The sequence below is a fragment of the Pongo abelii genome, chromosome 2, assembly GCF_028885655.2.
Source record: "Pongo abelii isolate AG06213 chromosome 2, NHGRI_mPonAbe1-v2.0_pri, whole genome shotgun sequence".
Classification (NCBI taxonomy): domain Eukaryota; kingdom Metazoa; phylum Chordata; class Mammalia; order Primates; family Hominidae; genus Pongo; species Pongo abelii.
Genome location: NC_085928.1, coordinates 121601096 through 121623211, shown reverse-complemented (window position 1 = coordinate 121623211; position 22116 = coordinate 121601096). Strand labels below are relative to the sequence as shown.

The 22116-nt window shown below is 45.0% G+C and overlaps 1 protein-coding gene across 5 annotated transcripts in view; it reads right to left on the bottom strand.

The window, feature by feature from the left end:
- GLB1 (galactosidase beta 1) overlaps positions 1 to 22116 on the bottom strand; it is a 139681-nt gene that overhangs the window by 32586 nt on the left and 84979 nt on the right. For 2 of the 5 annotated variants that reach the window (XM_009239238.4, NM_001132823.1), the window contains 2 exon segments: positions 20406 to 20660; positions 3295 to 3894 (listed from right to left, as the gene is read on the bottom strand). In XM_009239238.4, the coding sequence (XP_009237513.3) occupies positions 3595 to 3894; positions 20406 to 20660 (555 nt within the window). In that variant the 3' untranslated portion in view covers positions 3295 to 3594. 5 annotated transcript variants of the gene reach the window in all.

The window sequence follows — 22116 nt, the reverse complement described above, 5'->3', positions numbered from 1 at the left end:
CCTCTGCCTCCCGGGCTCAAGTGATCCTCCTACCTCAGCCTCTTGAGTAGCTAGGACTACAGGCATGCACCACCACATCCAGCTAATTTTTTTTTTTTTTTTTTGAGATGGTGTCTCACTCTTGTCGCCCGGGCTGGAGTGCAGTGGTGCAATCTCAGCTCACTGCAGCCTCCGCCTCCCACTTTCAGGCGATTCTCCTGCCTCAGCCTCCTGAGTAGCTGGGATTACAGGTGCCTGCCACCATGCCCGGCTAATTTTTGTATTTTTTAGTAGATATGGGGTTTCACCATGTTGGCCAGGCTGGTCTCAAACTCCTGACCTCAGGTGATCCACCTGCCTCGGCCCAAAGTGCTTGGATTGCAGGTGTGAGTCACCGCACCTGGCCTAATTTTTGTATTTTTAGTAGAGATGAGGTCTTGCCATATTACCCAGCCTAGTCTCGAATTCCTGGGCTCAAGCCATCCACCCACCTCGGCCTCCCAAAGTGCTGGGATTACAGGTCTAAGGGTAATTTTGCCTCTTCTTCATTATTCACTGTCTTCAAAAAAGATATTCTGAAATTGTTTAACAGTTCCTTAAACAGTTCAATATAAATTACTATATGACTAAACAATCCCACTCATGGGCATCTATCCAAGGGAAATGAAAACGGATGACTACACAAATAACTGTATATGGATGTTCATATCGGCACTCTTCATAATAGTCAAAACTGGAAACCATTCAAATGCCCATCAGCTGGCAAATGGATAAACAAAATGTGGTACATCCATACAATGGAATGTCATTCAGCAACACACAGGAACACATTCCTGAACATGCTACAACATGGAACAAACCTCACAGTATGCTGAGAGAGATCAGACACAAATGACTGTGTATCGTGAGGCTGGGCACAGTGGCTGAAAGATAAATTTAATATAAAAGGTTTAGATAGTAGGTAATAAAAGTACTCCCCTTATTATTTTCCAAAGGTAGCATCCATAGAGAGAGTTACATTTTCAATCAATTCATGGACAGATCTGAAATAAGGTTATTGAGAGAAATCAAGAATGACTGAAGGCACATCTTATTTTAGGAAGAACATTGTAGCAGGCAAAATGTGTGCCCATGAGAGGCAGTATACAGCTGGATGGGTTGAGGGGAGTCCAGAGTCCAGGTGGCACTCTCTATGTATTAAGATTCTGTTTTCCGGCCAGGCGCAGCGGCTCATGCCTGTAATCCCAGCGATTTGGGAGGCCCAGGTGGGTGGATAACCTGAGGTCAGGAGTTTGAGACCAGCCTGGCCAACACGGCAAAACCCCGTCTCTGCTAAAAATACGAAAATTAGCTGGGCACGGTGATGCACGCCTGTAATCCCAGCTACTCTGGAGGCTGAGGCAGGAGAATCGCTTGAACCCAGGAGGCAAAGGTTGCAGTGAGCCAAGATCATGCCACTGCACTCCAGCCTGGGTGACAGAGCAAGACTCTGTTTCAAAAAAAAAAAAAAAAAAAAAAAGATTCTGTTTTCCAAAAACATCCTGGGTAAAGGGTGGCAGAGTGCTGTAGGTGGGAAAACCCATCCAAATTCCCTCACATTGGTAAGACAAAACTCTCTGGCTTTGGAGGGAGGTAGGCCAGGTTTGAAATCAACTCTGCCTCTCGCCAAAGTTTTAAATATTTTCAATTGTAAAATGGACTTATTGCTATTTGACCTTACAGTGTAGTTCTGAAGACTGAATGAGTGAAATATAAGGCAAGTGTACACGCTGATGAGGCGACCACACTCCACTGCTCGTGCCTTCTGGAGATTCTCTGCTTGTCTCTAGGGCAGGGGAACTGCAATTCACCAATGTACATATGCTTTAAAGGAGCCATTTCACATTTCTTTCCAAAGCTTATCACTGTTTGGCCATGGCTCTTGAGTATCATTTTATGTTTTTGGTAACTGTGCAGCGGAGGAGTAATGAAACGAGGGTATGGGTCCGTGTAGCACCTCCTTCGCCCTGTGATCTGCCCGAACATCAAATGGTGCAGAACATCTAGAAAAAGGTACTGTGGAAAAACGTCCTTAACTAAGTTCCAGTGTTTGTTTCAGCTCATCTATGCCACCTGCAGCTGGCTCAACCAGTGTTTAAAGACTCACTGTTCAATCTCAGATATTTATTATTTGTGCCTATGACAGAGGGAAAAATATACCATCAAGAAAACATTACAGATTGACATAAAAAAAACTTTCCTTTCTCCCTCCTTAAAAAACAAAACAAAACAAAACAAAACTACAGGGCTGGGTGCAGTGGTTCATAACTGTAATCCCAGAACTTTGGGAGGTCAAGGCAGGAGGATCACTTGAAACCAGGAATTCAAGGCTGCAATGAGCTACAATCATGCCATTGCACTTCAGCCTGGGCAACAAAGCAAGACTCAGCCTCAAAAAAAAAAAAAAAAAATTACATATTCTCGGTATATAATTAAAAATACAGATAAGAAAAAGCAAGCAATCTCTCAAATACTTACCATCCAGATATAATTATATGAACATTTTTGAGTTATTCCTAACCTTTCTTATGCAACACAAGCATGTATTAATATTTATGTACGCAATGTGTACCCGGACACTAGAGCCAGACTACCTGGGCTCAAACCCTGTCTTGCCACGTACATCTGTGAGATCTGGTAAACCGGCAGATGACAGTATATTCCTCAGTGTTCTTGTGAGGAGCAAGTGAGTTAAACATAAACTCAGAACGGTGCATGGTGTAGAACAAATCCTCAACAAACGAGAGCTACTGTTCCATGTCAGGACAGGAATATCAGAAACACCACGTCCTTTCCTAGCTGTGCACATACACAGCACACACGCACGTGCATGCCTGACTACTGACATATGTATAGGCCTGTACTGTGTGAATATGTGAAGTTCTTAAGTTGAAACACACAAAATGGGATCCAATTTAAGGTAATCTGTTTTTTCATGCATCAAACAATTTGCATATAAGTATAGATCTCTCACCATCTTAGTGGCTAAAATACTATGCTTCTATATAGATACACCATACTATGTACACTGTGCAACTGTTAATCATTTAGATTGTTTGCATAATTGTTTTGAGCTGTATTTATAGGTTACCTAGTCCAAAAGCAAGTCAAATAACGATCAGAAAAGCAGCAGTCCACAGATCAAACCAAGACTATTTTCCATCCTTTTGAACTTCGAGTTAGTGAAGTGGTTTATTCAGCCCACTCAAGTCTAGTTATGATTTAAGTCAGACCATATAATTTAATACCTGCACATTCAAAACAGTGATATCATCATTTGAGTATAAATTTTATTTAACGAAAAGGCAACATGATTCTTCCAAAATAAAAATCACTACCACCTTTAAAGCTTCCATTCCAGCCCTGCAGATATGTATGCACGTTACTGTGCTGTCAGCCCCTCACACATTCCAGGTGGTCCCTGAAGGTGGGGCTTTGGCACTGCAGGGATGCAGGGAGACCTCGGGTGAAAATGTACATCCTAAATTCCTTTTCCAGTTCCACATTCCAATCAGTGAAATGTGGCATGACAGGGAGGATCTGTGTAGAATCCCTCAAAGACACAGGCTTTCATCATCATACATGGTCCAGCCATGAATCTTTGTTTTTTTGGGGGGGTGAGGGCATGAGTCTTTTTTCAACAGGTTTGGAGGGATGATCGTAGGTCACAGATGAGCCAATAACTGGCCTGTCCACGAATGTCACAGCACATAGTTCTGGATCATCACTGCTGCAGGGTGCCCGCTCCAGTTCCAGCATGGTGATGGTGTTTGGGGCCGAGGTCATCAGGATGTGCTGGGGCACAAACAAGGTCAACTGAGGGCCCCGGGCTGGCCAATAGCGGCCAAGGTTAAAGCCATTAATCCAGACCTGGCCCTGGAGAGAGAGAGACAGAAAACCATCAACCCCAGATGCACCGAAAGCCCTGGGGAAGGTGGGGGCCCTGATGCAGGGCAGGCCAGCAGCAATGGAGGAAAGAAATGCCCCCAGAAAGGCGAGGCTGACAGCCAGGCCCATGTCAGCCTTGGTTTTAGCTTCTTGCTGGGATAACTGGCCAAGGTGGGAAGAAGGTGGATGGGGGATAACAAAAACCTGCCCCAAAGACCCACTCCTGCTTCAGGAAAATACAGGTTTGGTCCCTCTGACGGGCTTCAGTGGCCACAGATGTTGGTACCAGAGAACAGTGTGGAAATTTCTGAATTTCACCCTGGTTCCCAGGTGCTGCCTGTACCCACAGACCAGCCTCTCCCTGACTTTTCTGTACACAGAAGACAACTGCTGAACTGCTTCCTTAAATAGATGTTTTCCTTCTTTGTTCTCCTTTCCCAGAGGCAGGACTTGACCTCACTATCTGCTGGTACACCTGGTGAACACAGGGAACAGAGGACTCCAGGGCCTGCATCCTGAGGTCAGACAGGTACCAGGAGTGGTCCCCAAAACAACCCCTCAAGAGGGATAGGGGGTTTGGGTGAGGGAGAGGAAGAGGTTTATCCAGTTGGGTGTCTATATTACTGCTATGTTTTAAGGACTCTTACAGGAACCCTCAGAGTTAGGGTGTGGACTCCATGTTTGGTTCAGGAGCAGAGGTGATGCTATGGGCTGCATAAACAATTTTTTTAGTAGGGGAAGCTGCTTCCCATAACAAAACTGAAAGTGGAGGATAAACTCCTAAGAAACAGGGACCATGTTTAGGTCTATTTACACAACCTCTCTGTATGTGCTAAAATTTGCTCAAAGGGGCTGAGTGCAGTGGTTCACGCCTGTAATCCCAGCACTTTGGGAGGCCAAGGCAGGCAGGTCACCTGAGGTCAGGAGTTCGAGACCAGCCTGGCCAACATGGTGAAACCCCCATCTTTACTAAAAATACAAAAATTAGCCAGGTGTGGTGGCACATGCCTGTAATCCCAGTTACTCAGGAGGCTGAGGCAAGAGAATCACTTGAACCCAGGGAGGCAGAAGTTGCAATGAGCTGAGATTGCGCCACTGCACTCTAGCCTGGGCAGTGACAGAGCAAGACTCTGTCTCAAAAAAAAAAGATTTGCTCAAAGCTCAGAGGCTAGGATCAACAGCTGGCTGAATAGATGGACCATTCTATTACAAAGAAAGAAAGTGAAGAAGGGGAGATCACATACACGCAAAAGAAAGAGAAAATCTGGGAGAAGAAAGGAAAACATAAAGGGAGAAGGAAGAGGAAAGAGGAATGGAAGAAGGGAGGGAGGCAGGAAAGAAACTGTGACCTACAATGGCCCAGATATCCTAGGAGACAGCCTGGAGGAGGCCCAACCATGGCTGACACCTGCTGAGCCCTAATCCTCACCATGTTCTGCAACACAACTCTGCTGCTCACTCCAGGGCTCCTCAGTCTTCTTAAGTTTGGGTATTTTTCAGCCTCCAAGTGTCCCCTTTACTTTAGATCCTTCTGAATTTCCTACCTGGGTTCATATCTGTGTCCTGCCACTTACTACCTGTCTGATCTTGGGCTGGTCTCAACTCAATTTTTCATACCAGTCATTGGGGACAATGATGATGAAGGAACAGTGTGTGGCCTGTAAGTGGTAGCACTCCTTACATGATTAAAGTGAAAAGATGTTGGTGTTCACATGTCTACAAAAGAAGGGGGTCTGTGATTAAGAACCACCTGTCTGTTGGATTAAGTCATTTAGAAAGAGGACGACAGTTTTGCAGTTCTCAGAACTATTTCACTCTTGTTTTTACCCTGGGATATGTTATCTCATTCCATCCTAAAAGGTATATACAATGACAGCTTTACCAGGTTTTTATCAGCTTAAAATCTGCCGGTGCCTTGTTTTTGCAGTATTAGAGAACAGTAGCACTTTACTTTTGCGGTCAAGGGGGAAGACAGAGAAGTGGGAGGGCATTACAAGCAGCACCCGAGGAATGGCACGCACCACACAGGCTTCATGCTACGGTGAGGACACAGGCCAAGCCAACTCCTGACCAAATAGGAGGTGAACAAAGTGGAGGTTTGGTCCTTTCTCAAACCTCAAGTTCCATTTCATAAGCATCCAAGAGACGGGCCCTCACGTGCCGGGTGGACTGTGCACCTGGTAGGTAAGCTGGGAATTGTTTTCCCTGGATCCCCTTCCCTGGATGGTTCTGGGTTAGCATTGGTCAGAAGTGGCCCTTGCTTGAGATTGGGAGGGTGGAGAGAAGCAGCAGCCATTGCTCTGGGGAGGTTATCGTGCAGTGGTGCAATCCTGGCTCGCTGCAGCCTCCACCTCACAAGTTCAAGAGCTTCTTGTTCCTCTGCCTCCTGAGTAGCTGGGAATACAGGCATGTACCACCATGCCCAGCTAATTTTTGTATTTTTGGTAGAGATGGGGTTTTGCCATGTTGCCCAGGCTGGTCTCCAACTCCTGGCCTCAAGAGATCCACCCACCTCGGCCTCCCAAAGTGTTGGGATTACAGGCGTGAGCCACCATGCCTGGCCTTTTTCTTTTTCTTTTTTTCCTTTCTGAGGCAAGATCTCACTCCAGACACCCAGGCTAGAATGCAGTGGCACCATCACGACTCACTGTAGCGTCAACCTCCCACCTTAGCCTCCCACATAGCTGGGACTGCGGGCATGCTCCACCATGCCTGGCTAATTTTCGTATTTTTTTAGAGATGAGGTTTCGCCATGTTGTCCAGGCTGGTCTCAAACTTCTGGTCTCAAGTGATCCTCCCACATCAGCCTCCCAAAGTGCTGGGATTACAGGCGTGAGCCACCTCGCCTGGCCATGCACATGTTTCTTACAGGAGGGGAATGCTAGGAATGGAATTGCTGGGTCATAGGATATGCATGTGTCCAACTTTAGTGATACTATAAAGAGTAGCTATTTTTAAAAAAAGTGTGAAGGAGGAATTGAATTTTCACATTTAATTAATTTAAACTTAACCATATGTGCTTAAAAATGAACATTCTTGTAAAGAATATTATACAAGGCCAGGTGTGGTGGCTCATGCCTATAATCCCAGTACTTTGGGAAGCGAAGGTGGGCAAATCACTTGGCGTCAGGAGTTCGAGACCAGCCTGGCCAGTATGGTGAAACCCTGTCTCTACTAAAAAGCCAGGCATGGTGGTGGGTGCCTGTAATCCCAGCTACTCAGGAGGCTGAGGCAGGGGAATCGCTTGAACCTGGAAGGTGGAGGTTGCAGTGAGCTGAGATTGCGCCACTGCACTCCAGCCTGGATGATACAGCAAGACTCAGTTAAAAAAAAACAACAACAAAACAAACAGAAAAAAACCCAACAATATTATACAAGAAGCTACTGAACTGGACTACAGAGCTAAGGTATGGTGAGATCCTAGTGACTTCATTATTAGACCATCATCCTTCCATTTCTCTCTATCCTCACAGTCTGACTTCCAGAGCAAGTCATAAATCAATGTTGTCTTAGACTGCTGCAGCCTCCTCACAGTCTCTTGACTTTATTAACTCTAGAATCTAGGCTCTGCATAGCTGCCAAAGTGAAAATCGGATTCTTTTCACACATTACTGTTTCGAACCTCCTTCCTGTGGTCCACAGCCCATACATTCCTCCTTTCCTCCTTGTGTCTGCCGCACTCCCCCTTGCTTACTCCACTCTCCACTACTTTTCGTTCTTTCCTTCTCTTTCTTCTTCTTCTTCTTCTTCCTCTCTCTCTTCTCTTCTCCTCTCCTCTTCTCCTTCTCCTACTTCTCTTCTCCTTCTCTTCTCCTCCTTCCTCTCTTCTCTATTCTCTCTTCTCTCTCTCTCTCTCTCTCACATCTTGCTACATTGCCCAGGTTGGACTCCAGTCGCTATTCACAGGCACAATACAGCCTCAAACTCCTGCCCTCAAGCGATCCTTCTGCCTCAGCTTCCCGAGAAGCTGGATCTTCAGATGTGTATCACCACACACAGCTCCCCAATTACTTTCAGTTAGTTTTGCTTGGGCATCAGCTCTTCCCCATGTGCAAACACTACTCACCTCAACCTGAAGCCTTCTCATCACTCAGGCAGGGTCACGATCCTCTTCCTTAATGCTGGGCTTTCCATTCCAAGTCACTCACTATCCTTTAATTTTTTCTTTTTCTTCTAGTTATTATCATGATTTGAAATTCATATCTTTTGTTTGATGACTAGTTTATGAGCTATTTCCAGCTATAACACAGGCTGTAAGAAGGGAAAGGCTTTGTCCATTTTGTTTGAGGCGAGATTCTCCGCACGCAGGAGAGTGATATTCAATATACACTTAGTAGCACTCATGGCTGCTGCTACTTGTTGATAATTCTGCCAAGAAAAGATTCGCTGAAGAGGTGACATGAAGCCCTTCTGAAAGAATTCTTCACGTTCCTCTGCTCCCAGTTTAAGAGCTTTAAAGAATATTGTTCACTAAAAGAAAAACATTTGCCTTCCCTCCTTGATTAGAACCAATGAAAAACACTTTAATATAATTTAACTTTAAAAATTCTATTTAAAAATATATACATTGATTTTTATTTCTCTTAAAAAGTTACGCTTTTGCAATTATTTTTGGTGGGGAGGTATGCACGTGTTGCTGAATATGATCTAAAAGTAGATACACTCTTAATGAAGTCAGCCCCATGGGGACCAAGCAGTGGTTTCTGGGGCTTCCTAAGGCAGTCTCAGTTAAAACAGTTCCATGACAAAGTGACTTTCTCTGACCACGGCTTGACCCTGGCAGACTCTCCACCCTTTGCTGTAATCACCAAGGCAATAATAATAGTTTCATAAATGTGAGGTTCCTGGAAATGCCTGACCTACTTTTTTGTTGATCAGACAGATACATGTGTTTGTCTGTCTGTTTTAAACTATCTGGATAAATGGAATTTAAAACAAAAGTCTCCCTCCCTCCCTCCCTCCCTCCCTTCCTTCCATCCTTCCTTCCTTCCTTCCTTCCTTTTGAGGCAGGGTCTCACTCTGTCATTCAGACTAGACTGCAGCCGCACTATCATAGTTCATTGCAGCCTCGAATTCTTGGGCTTAAGCAATCCTCCTGTGTCAGCCTCTCGAGTAGCTGGGACTATAGGTGTGAAACTATCGGGGGGAGGTATGCACGTGTTGTTGTTAGCCATCATGGCCAGCTAACTTAAAAACCATTTTTAAAAATAGACATAGAATCTCACTATGTTGCCTAGGCTTGTCTCAAACTCCTGGCCTCAAGTGATCCTCCTGCTTTCACCTCCCAAAATGTTGGGATTACAGGTGTGAGCCTCTGTGCCTGGTCTCACTACTGTTTTAAGTTGTAGTTTAAAATTTTCCAAAAATTTTTGGGAGCTCCTTTAAAAGCAACAATAAGCTCAGGGTGAATGCTGCCTTTGTCACACTCTGAAAGAAAACATTTAGACACTTGCAGGGCTTAAAATGGAAAAGACAAAGGTCCAGTTCCCAAGGTTAAAGGCTCTTACACACTGAACTCATGAATCACTGTGATGCTCCCCTGGGAGAAAGAGAAGAAAAAGAGGAGAATTGAAAAGAAAAAAAGGTAAAAGCCTCTTACAAGGCTTGCTTAGAAATAAGAGGTTAAATAGATCTCAATGAAATACACAGAAGATTAATTCTCCCCTTCCTTCAGAACCCCAAAAGGCTCTGCAGCTGACGCAAATCATACTTTTTTGCTTCCTCCTCAGTCTTAAAGTAATAAAGTTAAATAACTTTATGGTTTCTCTATATTTTGGGACAGGTCCAAATAGAACTGAAGCCATCAAATACACAAAATAATAGCATAAAAGATAAATCATTTCTCATCAAATCCCAAATAAAAATTCTTTTTCCTTCTCAACTTCCAACAGTTCCACCATTGCTAGACCTTTTTAATATAATAGCTTACCTAACAACAGTCATCAAACCACCTCACATATCTGGAACCAAGCTAGGAACTGATAAGCAAAGACTACTGCCTCATGTCATATTTGTTATAAAGTTCACAACCTAAAAATTGAAGACCTTCTTTCACTTCTAGCCTATTTACCCATTTACAAAAGTTCTAACAAGTTTTGTTGCTAAATTAACATAATATTTGTTGAGAGAAGTCTGATGGTCTAGTTTCAAAGTTCACGGGACTTGTGCAACTGGAAACAGTGAATTAGACGGAAATAGTAGGTCTTGTAGGAGGTAAGCATAACTGCAAATTAGACAAAAAAGAAGTTTAACAAGCATAGCAAATTTAGGATGAAAGTAGGGTCCAATAGTGTTAAGACCTGTGGGATATTGAAAAGATGGCCCCAATTCTTAGTGGGTCCCTCTATCAAGAAGTAGAATCTGTCTGGGCATGGTGGCTCACTCCTGTAATCCCAGCACTTTGGGAGGCCAAGGTGGGTGGATCACCTGAGGTCAGGAGTTCCAGACCACCCTGGCCTACATGGTGAAACCCCATCTCTACTAAAAATACAAAAATCAGCCAGGTGTGGTGGCATGCGCCTGTAATCCCAGCTACTCAGGAGGCTGAGGCAGGAGAATCGCTTGAACCTGGGAGGCGGAGGTTGCAATGAGCTGAGATGGTGTCACTGCACTCCAGCTTGGGCAACAGAGTGACACTCCATTTCAAAAAAAAAAAAAAAAAAAGGGGGGGGGTAGAACATGTTTCTCCATTCCTTGGATCTGGCTGGTCTAGTGACATATTTTGGCCAAACAACATGGAAGAAGCGACATGTGAATCCTGACTTTGGCCTTAAGGAGCCTTGTGCATTTGCATTCTTTCTTTGAACCATGCTCAGTCGCCATGTGAACAAGCCTAGGCTAGCTTGCTGGATGATGAAAGAGAGATGGTCTCATCTTCTCTGTTGCCTCAGCTGACAGATGGCTAACACCCAGGTGGTCATGCCCAGCTGAGACCAGCAAAACCACCACTTGGTCTGCCAATACTCAAAATCGTGAACTAAATAAACTGTTGTCGTTTTAATCCACTAAGTTTTGGGTGGCTCGTTATGCAGCAGAAGCTAACTGATACACATCTCCATGGTCAGAAGGTGCCTAAGCATGCTACTTTTCAGGAAAGTGAGTGACGTTTAAAAACTCAATTTAAAAATAATAGAGCCATCCACTACTTAGTCAGTTCCACTTTCACTGATCAATCACCAAATCCCATTGGGGCTTCCTCAGCCATGTCTGTGCCTTTCTCAGGATTGCTGAGAACAGCTGGGTGAGAAGACACCTGTGAGCACTCAGTACAATGGACAGCACATGGTAAGCTCTCAGATGTGGCTGGTACTATTACTATTTTCTGAAGCTGGACCGCCCTCCCTCCCTACTGCCACACTCAAGTCCAGCTCTGTTCCTTCTCTCTGGACCACTTCTCCAGCAGAAGAGTAGCTTTCAGGGGTAACAGGGAGAGAGTTCTGTTTTATACCTATCAGGCTGGAAGTGCCCATGAGACCCCCAAAGGTGGGCTCCAGAGCCTCGTAAGAGATGAGCTGGAAAAGGAAATGTAAGCATGTCCAGCACATCTGTGAGGACAATCCCCAAAAGTGTAAGAAGAGAGCCCAGGACCAAGTCCTGAGGACTGCAACATAGAAGCTGAGAGAGAAGCCTGAGAAGGAACAAAGAGAGGGAAGAAAACCAGGAGAAGTTTGGGCACGCAAGTCAGAAGAAGCAATCCTCCTACCTCTCACCGAGTAGCTGGGACTGCAGGTGCCATCATGCCCCTATAACCATCCTGTAGTTATCTAGGGGCTCCATCCTAAGTCACCTCATTCGCATAAACCCAGGTGGGATTGAAAAAGGCTAGTTACAAATAACAAAAGACACTCCTACCACTCAGAAAATTCCAAATGTTTTAGGGCCCTGGAACCAGGGACAAAGACCAAATATATTTCTTACTATACTATTCCCTTGAAAAATATCAATCCCTCTGCACAAAATGTCCTTCCCACTAGGAAGACCAGACCTTTCCCAGAAATCTTAAGCACTTATAATTTCCTCCCCTCCAAGGCCCAACTGCATGGTTTACATATCTCTTACAGACTCTTATAATCCTCTTGGGCTCTGTCTATACCTCTATCTCTCCAAATGGATTGAGACCAAGTGACTAACATTGATAAGGTTTTAAAAGTTTTACATACTGTTTTCTGGCATAATCATGTCTCGGTGCAGCCTTGATTTGCTGGGCTCAAGCAATCCTCCCATCTCCCACCAAGTAGCTGGGACTACAGGTGCATGCCACCAGGCCCAGCTAATTAAAAAATTTTTTTTGTAGAGATGAGGTCTTATTAAGTTGCCTAGGCTGGTCTCAAACCCCTGAGCTCAAGTGATCCTACCACCTCGGTCTCCCAAAGGGCTAGGATTACAGGTGTGAGCCATCGCGTCAGACAGGAAATTTCAAAAGCAAGATGCAACAAATAGTTAAAAGAAGGAATTTCTTTCAACCGTTTATTATACATTGTTTTATTTCATAATTATTTTACATCTTGAAGGTGGGATAATTCATCTTTAAAATACAGAATTACTTTTGATCAGTATTCTATTTTGATTCTCGACTCTTCAAAGCATAATTTTGGTTAAGGAAAAATGGACACTATCCCACTCACTACCATGCTCTGTCATGCACCTAAACCTACCACAAAATGTTAAAGGCTGGAAGGCTGCATAGGATATTGACAGGAGACTTATCCACACCCAGCTGAAAGAGAGAGAAATAGCACAAGCACTGCTGCAGTGGCAGAACATGACATTTCAGGTTTGGCATATAGCAGGGGTCCCCAAACCCCAGGCCACAGACTGGTCCGCCGCCTGTTAGGAACCGGGTCGCACAGTGAGAGGCGAGCGAGCATTACTGCCTGAGCGCCACCTCCTGTCAGATCGGCAGCAGCATTAGATTCTCATAGGAGCAGGAACCCTATTGTGAACTGCACACGCGAGGGATGTAGGCTGTGCACTCCTTATGAGAATCTAACTAATGCCTGATGATCTGAGGTGGAACAGTTTCATCCCAAAACCATTCCCACTCCCCCACCCCCTGCCACACAGTCCATGGAAAAAGTGTCTTCCACGAAACTAGTCCCGATATCAACAAGGTTGGGGACCACTGGCATACAGGACACATCGTGGAAAGCACTGGAGAACGCTTCCTATCTAATGGACTTTCTAGTCAGATAAGAACTCAGTGAGGTCAAAGCGTTGCCCTGTGTCAAGCAGAACATGCCTGACTCCTTTCTACTGAAGTCCCAGTTGATATTCATTCACATCTGGCATTAACCAGAAAGCCACATCCGACTCAAGTAAAGCCAGTGTAAACAAAAGTGATTTTTTAATCTTATGAATCGCCCTTATCAGTGACTTTGCTCTCTAAATTAAGGTAGTTTCTTTACAGCAAAATGAATAGGAAGAGCATAGAGTCCTGTGCCAGGGCCTTTGACAAGGGCCTCTCCTGATGAAGGATGTGGGAGTTAGTGCACAGCCTTAGAAACAGCTGGGGCTTCAGGGATCATTTTGTCCATCCCTACACCACAACTGCCAGCTCCCTGCATTCAAACCATGTGCTAACGTGCTCATTCTTTCAAATGTCAGAGCTTAGCACTCAGTGTGGGAGTGAGATCTGCCTGTTCTAAGGTGGTTGATCATTTAGAAGCCCCAGAGCTGGCCTGGGACTGTCCTCAGCAGCAGGGACCACTGTGCACCAGAAAACAGAAACCACATTGGTTCTGTGTTAGGTAGGATGTGTATGTACCCTTGGACCTTCAAACGCATTCACTCCAAAGTCCACAAACTTCTTGGATGGGCCTTGTGTGTGTGGAACTTTATTGACATAGAATTCATATACCATACAGTTCAGCAGTCTTTAGTACACTACAGAGCTGCACAACCATTACCAAAGTCAATTACAGAACATTTCATCACTCCATTAAGAAGCCCTGTACCCTTTAACATTCTCTTCCCATCCAACCAAAACTCTCTTTTCCCTGCTCTAGGCAATCACAGATCTTCCTGTCTACATGAATTTGCCTGTTCTGGACATTTCATGTAAATGGAATCATGCAACATACAGTCCTTTGTGACTGGCGTCTTTCAATAGCCTAATGTTTTCAAAATTCTTCCATGTTGTAACATGTATCAATACTTCATTTCTTTTTATTGCTGAATCATATTCCATTGTATGGATGTACTACATTTCGTTTATTCATTCCTCAGCTGATGGACATTTGGGCTGTTTCCACCTTTTGGCAATTATGGATAATGGTGCAATGAACACTTGTGTACAAGTTTTTGAGTGGACATATGAATTAGATGGGCTTTTGGGGGTCTGGACCCTTTGACACATTCACAAATACTGTGTGGAGATGTACTTTCAAGCCTGGAGATGCAGAGCATTCATCAGACTGACCAAATAAGTAAAGAGCCCCAGCCTAGATAATGAGTAGGAGTTCCTCACTGGTTCTCAATGCCGCCTGCTTTTTCACATGGGCCTTCAAGACACGCCTGGGGCTCAGGTACGCGTGCCACTGAGCACTTCTGTACCTCGTACAAGTTACTTAGCTCTCTAAGCCTCCAGCTACTCATCTGCAAACTGCAGATAAGGATCCATGTACCAGAGGTGCCTCTTTTGATGGCTACGGAGATAGTGTCTATAAAGTGTTGAGCAGAACACCTGGGTCAGTAACTCTTGCATGTGACACCTTTAAGACTTGGCCAAGATGAACCTCTCTCTGACCTCCAACACATCCCACACTTTTCCACTGGTCTCTACTGCATTAGGAGGGGAGAAAAAGAGGGATCGAGGGAACAAGAACATGCTTGCTAGCTAAAGGGGGAAGATCCAGAGAGGGCTTTGTGTTTAGGTCCTAGAGCTCCTAGTTACCACTTTTTGGCTGAAAAATGGGACTCGGCAGAAAGATGGAGAGGCTGACAAAATGCAGGTAGAGGAAATATGAGAACAGGGTCTTGCCCTGAAGGAAGAAGGTGGGGAGGAGATTCAGAATTCAGACTTCCTCCTAAATACCACTGGGCAGGAAATGAGGGTGGAGGCAGAGAGATAAGTCTGACAGGAAGCTGAGGGAACAAAGGAGTTACACCTGATAGCAGTCAAGAAGGATGAGGTCTTCAGTGGAGAGGGTGGAGAGTCAGGTGGCTTAAGGAGGGTGGTGAAGGTTGAAAAGGCCAGTGGGGGAAAGGAGCAGAGAGAGACCAAGGACTGCTGGGCAAACCTGAGGGCTTCTGGAGGCTGGCAGCAATGAGGGGATGGTAGCCACAATGAATGCGCTGAGAAGTCCCTTAGCTGTGCTCAGTGACTGGTGAACCAGCAGAGACACCAGTAGTGGATCCATTCTACATGGAGGAGGAATGAAGGAGGCAGAGTAGAAGGGCAAAGGGGCAAGGGGCAGGTGGACTGATGACTCTTAAAAAAAGATCATGGTGGCCGGGCGCAGTGGCTCACGCCTGTAATCCCAGCACTTTGGGAGGCCGAGGCGGGAAGATCACCTGACATCAGGAGTTTGAGACTGGCCTGACCAACATGGAGAAACCCCGTCTCTACTAAAAATACAAAATTAGCCAGGCGTGGTGGTACATGCCTGTAATCCCAGCTACTCGGGAGGCTGAGGCAGGAGAATCGCTTGAACCTGGGAGGCGGAGGTTGTAGTGAGCCAAGATTGTGCCACTGTACTCCAGCCTGGGCAACAAGAAGGAAACTCAATCTTAAAAAATAAATAAATAAATAAATAAGATTGTGGTAAGGCCTAGGCTTGGTAGAGGAAGAACTGCGGCCTTAATGGTGGAATGTTTCAGGTCATTAATAAGATTTAAGGCCGGGTGCAGTGTTTCACGCCTGTAATCCCAGCACTTTGGGAGGCCGAGGCAGGCGGACCATGAGGTCAGGAGTTCAAGACCAGCCTGGCCAACACGGTGAAACCCCGTCTCTACTAAAAACACAAAAATCAGCCAAGTGTGGTGGCAGGTGCCTGTAATCCCAGCTACTCGAAAGGCTGAGGCAGGAGGATCACTTGAACCCAGGAGGCGGAGGTTGCAGTGAGCCGAGATTGTGCCATTGCATTTCAGCCTGGGTGACAAGAGCAAGACTCTGTCTCAAAAAAATAAAAAAAAAGATTTAAGAGCAAGGTTGGTAGGCATGAGAGTTTGGTGCATAGAAACATGCAGCCAGAGAGAGGATATTAAAGCCTAAAATTCCAAAGGTATGTTCACCAAGATATATGCCTGTGCTGGGCCATAAAACAAGTCTAAATATATTTAAGAAGACTGTGCAGCCATCATTCAAGTTAGTTTCAGAGCATGTCCATCAGCTCCAAAAGAAACCCCATGCCCACTTAACAGTCACTCTCCATTCTCACCCTCAGCCCTAGGCAACCAGTAACCTACTGTCTCTATGGATTCACCTTTTCTGAACATTTCATATAAATGGAGTCATACAATATGTAGCCTTTTAGTTTTGGCTTCTTTTACTTAGCATAATATTTTTCCGATTCATTTGGGTTGTGGCATGTTATCAGTACTCCGTTCCTTTTTACTGAGGAATCGTATGGATATACATGCTTTCTCCACTTGTCAGGTGATAGACATCTGAATTAATTCCAACTTACAGTTACTATAATACTGCTATAAACACTTGCATGTAAGTTTTTATGTGAACATGTTTTCCTTTCTCTTGTGTATATACCTAGGAGCGGAATTGCTGGGTTCTATGGTAATTTATGTTTAGCCCTTGAAGAAATTGCCAAACTATGCTCCCAAATGTACCTTCTTATCTTTCTACCAGCAATGTGGGAAGATTCCCTTTCCCCCATGTCCTTTCCAACATTGCCTATTGTCCCTCTTACTATTTAGCCATCCTGGTGAGTGTGAAGTAGTATTTCATTTTGGTTTTGACTTGCATTTCCCAAATGATTAATAATGTCGAGCATTAATCAGCCACTAATTTTAGTTTATAATAGACATTTTACCAAAGAAGGTATACAAATGCAAATGTACTTAGCCATCTTATACCTTCTTTGGTAAAACATCTATTCAAGTTCTTTGCTCATTTTGTGACTGGGCTGTTTGTCTATTATTGAATTGTAAGAATTCTTCACATATTCTAGATATAAGTCCTTTGTTAGATACATGATTTGAAAATTATTTTTCTCCCAGTGTGTGGCTTGGATTCTCATTTTCCTAATAATGCTTTATGAAGAACAAATATTTTTAATTCTGATAAAGTCCAATTTATCAATTTTTGTTCTTTAAGGATAATGCCTTAGGTGTCAAATCTAAGAAGTCTTTGCCTAACCCAAGATCATGGAGATTTCTCTCCCTAGAGAGAAATTTTAGAAGTTTTATAGAGGAATTAAGTTACAAATTAATAATTACAAGGTATTTTTACAAACCCAAAATATGTGGAAATTAAACAGCATACTTTTTTTGTTTGTTTGTTTTTGTTTTGTTTTTGAGACAGAGTCTCGCTTTGTCACCCAGGCTGGAGTGCAGTGGCACGCTCTTGGCTCACTGCAGCCTCTGCCTTCCGGGTTCGAGAGATTCTCCCACCTCAGTCTCCCAAGCAGCTGAGATTACAGTTACCCACCACCACGCCTGGCTAATTTTTGTATTTTTAGTAGAGATGGGGTTCTGCCATGTTGGCCAGGCTGGTGTTGAACTCCTGGCCTCAGGTGATCCACCCACCTCAGCCTCCCAAATGCTGGGATTTACAGGCATGAGCCACCACGCCCAGTAAAACATACTTTTTAATAATCTATGGTTCAAAGAAGAAATCATATGGGAAAGTAGAAAATATTTCTAACAGGCTGGCTGTGGTGGCTCACGCTTGTAATCCTAGCACTTATCGAGGCCAAGGTGGGTGGATCATTTGAGGTCAGGAGTCCGAGATCAGCCTGGCCAACATGATGAAACCCTGTCTCCAATAAAAATTAAAAAAAAATTAGCCAGGAATGGTGGTGCGTGCCTGTAGTCCCCGCTACTCTGGAGGCTGAGGCAGGAGAATCGCTTGAGCCCGGGAGGCGGAGGTTGCAGTGAGCAGAGATCACACCACTGTACTCCGGCCTAGGTGACAGAGTCCATCTCAAAAAAAAAAAAAAGAAAATATTTCAAACGGAATAATGAAAATACGTTTCAATACATTTTAAACAAGCAATACATAAATAAATAAAAGGGCATTTTATTAAACACACACCATGTACATCTTTTGCCTTCTCCTCCTCCAGCTATTAACATAATTTTCTCCTCTTCTTCAGAGTTAAATTTCTCAAAAAGAATGTTTATATTCAAGTATTCCTGTTTGTATTCCTTACTCTGCTCTTCTCTACAGAATGCAATCTGGCTGGGAGATGCTTCACTCCACTGGAACAAGGCTTATTGATTCCCAAGGGCCTTCTTGCTTCTAAAACCACCGAAGTGCTTCTGTCTTTATCTTATTTGTCCCCTTGGCAGCATAAATGCTGGTTTTCTTCCTACTTGTTTGGTCTCTCCTCTTCACTCTTCATCATGTTTTTGTCCCTCAAAGATCAGCCTTAGGTCCTCTTTTCTTTCCTCTACATCCTCTCTCCTTGAAGGACCTCATCCAGCCCATGTTTTCAACAATCATCTATACAACAATGATCTTCTACATAATCCCTGCCCTGAATTCCCAGCCTATAGATCCAACAACCCTCCTCCAATACTGTCTTTCCCAGCCATTCTCCAAGGCCTCTGCTATGGTCTGAATGTTTGTGTCCACCCAAAACTCATCTGTTAAAATTCTAGCCCCCATGGTGATGGGTTAGGAGGCGGGGCCCCCTTTGGGAGGTGATTAGGTCATGAAGGTGGAGCCCTCATGAATGAAATTAGTGTTCTTATAAAACAGACCCAAGAGAGCTCCTTTGCCCCTTCAGCCATGTAAGGACATACAGGGTGCTGTCTATGATGAAGTAGACTCTCACCAGACAGCAAATCTACTGGTGCCCTGATCTTGAAGACTTCCTAGCCTCCAGAACTGTGAGAAATAAATGCCTATTGTTTATAAGCCACCCAGCTTATGGTATTTTGTTATAGCAGCCCAAATAGACTAAGGCAGCTTTTCAAACACAATTGGTCTAAATTCAAACTCATGACCCCCCTCTCTAAGCCCAAGTCCCCTTCTGAAGCTGCTTCTTTCAGCAAATGGTACCATTCTGCCCAGCTGCAAGCTTGAGACCTGAGTCATCCGAGACATATCCCTCTCCCCAAACCCTCCTGTCCAATCCATTGTCACAATTTATTGATCCAACTTCAAACATCTCTCAAATAGTTGATGTCATCTCCATCTTAGATACCACCATCCCAGTTTCTCAATGAGACTATGGTCCAGCCTCCTAGATGGTTTCCTCGAATCTGTTAAGTGTCCTAACCCAAACCATTCTGTACAATGGGGTCAGAGGAGCTTGTCAGATCACAGTCTTACCATGTCACTCTCCTGCTTCAATGGCTCTCAACACAAAGACAAAACTTTAACGTGGCCTATAAGGCCTGTCCCAATCTAGTCTCTACCTACTTTCCACACTTGACATTTTCCCCTCCAACCCCATGGCCTTTGCACATGCTGTCCCCTCTCCCAGGAACACGCTTTCTTCCCTTCTTGCCATGTTAATTCTTACTCACCCTTCATATCTCTGACAAGCATCACTATCTTAGGGAAGGCTTCCCTGACCTCCCTGACAAGGCCAAATGCCCCAATTATTATCAACCCCATAGCCCTTCTTAGCATCCATCACAGCTATGGTTTTACTTTTTAATATGAGTCTGCCTCTCCCACTAGACTGAAAGTTCCATGAGGGAAAGGACCATGTTTGGTTTTATTCATGATTGTATCCTTAGTGCCTGGCACACACCTTGGGCACATAGTGGCCACAGAATGACAAGTGTGTTGAACGAGTGATGGTAAGGTGATCTAGGATGAAAAGAGGACATGAGGGAAGGAGAAGGCGGTGAAGGAAGATATGCCAATGTCTTCAAACAACAAGGGGGAGTGACTGGGAAGTGAAATGGATGAGGAAGAGTGGAGGAGCAGACAGATCATGGCAGGAGCCCCAGGGGTGTGGGGCTGGATGCAGGTGGGGATATTCTGGGAGCACTGGGCTTGAAATAAATGAAAACCAGACTGACTCTCCCAGAGGGATCCACCACTTTGTCCAGACTGGATTGTCCTCAAGATAAAGAGAAAGCACCCCTATAATCAGTATCAAAAGGGGTCATGATTCTTCTTGGAGGAGGCAGGATGGTGTCATTCACTACGGGAAGCCAATGACAAGGGGGCAGATGGCAGCACCTCCAAGCTGGCCACTGAATCCCTGAAGATCTGCCACAATCTGCCTCCTGAAGAACGTCTGAAACGCCACACTCAAAACCATCACACGATATCTCACTAACGGCTCTTTGTGATTCTTTCTCAGACACTAACAACCAAAAGTTTAGGCCTGAATTCAAACCCTTCCCATGAAGACACGTACCTTGGTCCATCCAGGAAACTGGATAAAGGTGTCCTGGGGCAAGTCTGGGATCCCACTGGGAATGGAGAAGTTCCCCACATAAAAGGCCGGGAGCGTGTAGTTGGATGAGCTGTGGGCCCAGGCTTCATCATGGTGGCCACTGTCACGGTGTCCCCAGCCCCCCAGGTGGCTGCGCACTGCATCCTCAGTGTCCAGTGGAAAGATCGTCCAGTCCGTGAGGATATTGGAACTGAGGGTCAGGTTAGAAACCAAACCCTGCAAAGGAGAAACAGAGCACAGTGAGCTGGGGAGGGAAGGAAAAAGCCTTCACATGTCTCTGCATTCCAGGGAAATGGGAAAAGCAAACCAGGATACAAAACACCAACAGGAAATGAACCTCAAAATATGTGTACATCGAAGTAACACAGATCTAACTGGAGGTTGAATTACAAATCCTTGGGAAGAGATATATTCCCCAAACTATAGCTTTCTCCTTTGCAGGTCATGATGTCTCTACAAAAGGCCCAGAGTTTCTGATTCTACAGAAAGGGCATTGAGCTGCTAGAGTGATTGATCCCAAATTCCCAAATTTTCAGAGTTTGGCTGAGAGCCACTGCTAGAATAGAGAAAGATGGGCACCAAGAAAGATGGGCCAGGCGTGGTGGCTCATGCCTGTAATCCCAGCACTTTGAGAGGCCAAGGCAGGCAGAACACTTGAGGTTAGGAGTTCAAGACCAACCTGGCCAACATGGTGAAACCCCATCTTTACTAAAAATACAAAAATTAGCTGGGTGTGGTGGCAGGTGCCTGTAATCCCAGATACTCAGGAGGCTGAGGCATGAGAATCGCTTGAACCTGGCAGGTGGAGGTTGCAATGAGCTGAGATCGTGCCACTGCACTCCAGCCTGGGTGTTAGAGCGACATTCTGTCTCAAAACAAAAAGGGATCCAGTCTCTACAAAACATACAGAAATTGGCCTAGCGTGGTGGCGTGCACCTATAGTCCCAAGTACTTGGGAGGCTGAGAAGGGAGGATTGCTTGAGCCCAGGAGACAGAGGTTGCAGTAAGCCAAGATTGTGCCACTGCACTCCAGGCTGGGTGACAGTGAGATCCTGTCTCAAGATGGAATCTGGGGACAGAAGGAACGAGTGAGTGGGGGATACAAAGGAATAGTCATCCCACTGCGGATGGAGCAGGCAGGATGGATGCAGCCAGGAGCAAATATTGGCCTTGAGCACCTCAGCCGTCATTACAGGGAGGACCACACCCGAGTCACTCACCTGTTATGAGGTGAGTGATAAGTGAGATAACATACATGAGAATACTGTGATACCTTAAGAGGATAGGAAGGTAATGATGACGATGGCAAACCTCAGACCTGAATTCAGAAGCTGCTCTATTTGTTCCACACAGGCCAGGGCTGGGCTGTCAAGGCTCAGCTAACTTCCCCTTCCCTGGCTTGTATGTGGGGAACTTCCCCATTCCCAGTGGCATCCCAGATACCAAGTCTCGACTGCCCATTTAGTAATTTGATAAATATTAACCAGATGGCTGTATGTCAGGCTCTTTGACAGGTACTGGGGACCCAGAGACTACACAACAGAGTCGAGTCACTCCCATGGGTCAGTGTGGCCTGTGAGAGCCAGGCAGGAGGCCACGAAGTCCACCCTGAGCACAAGAACTATGAGAGACATTTATAATGGAGGCAAAGGTGGCCTGCACACAGCTATTC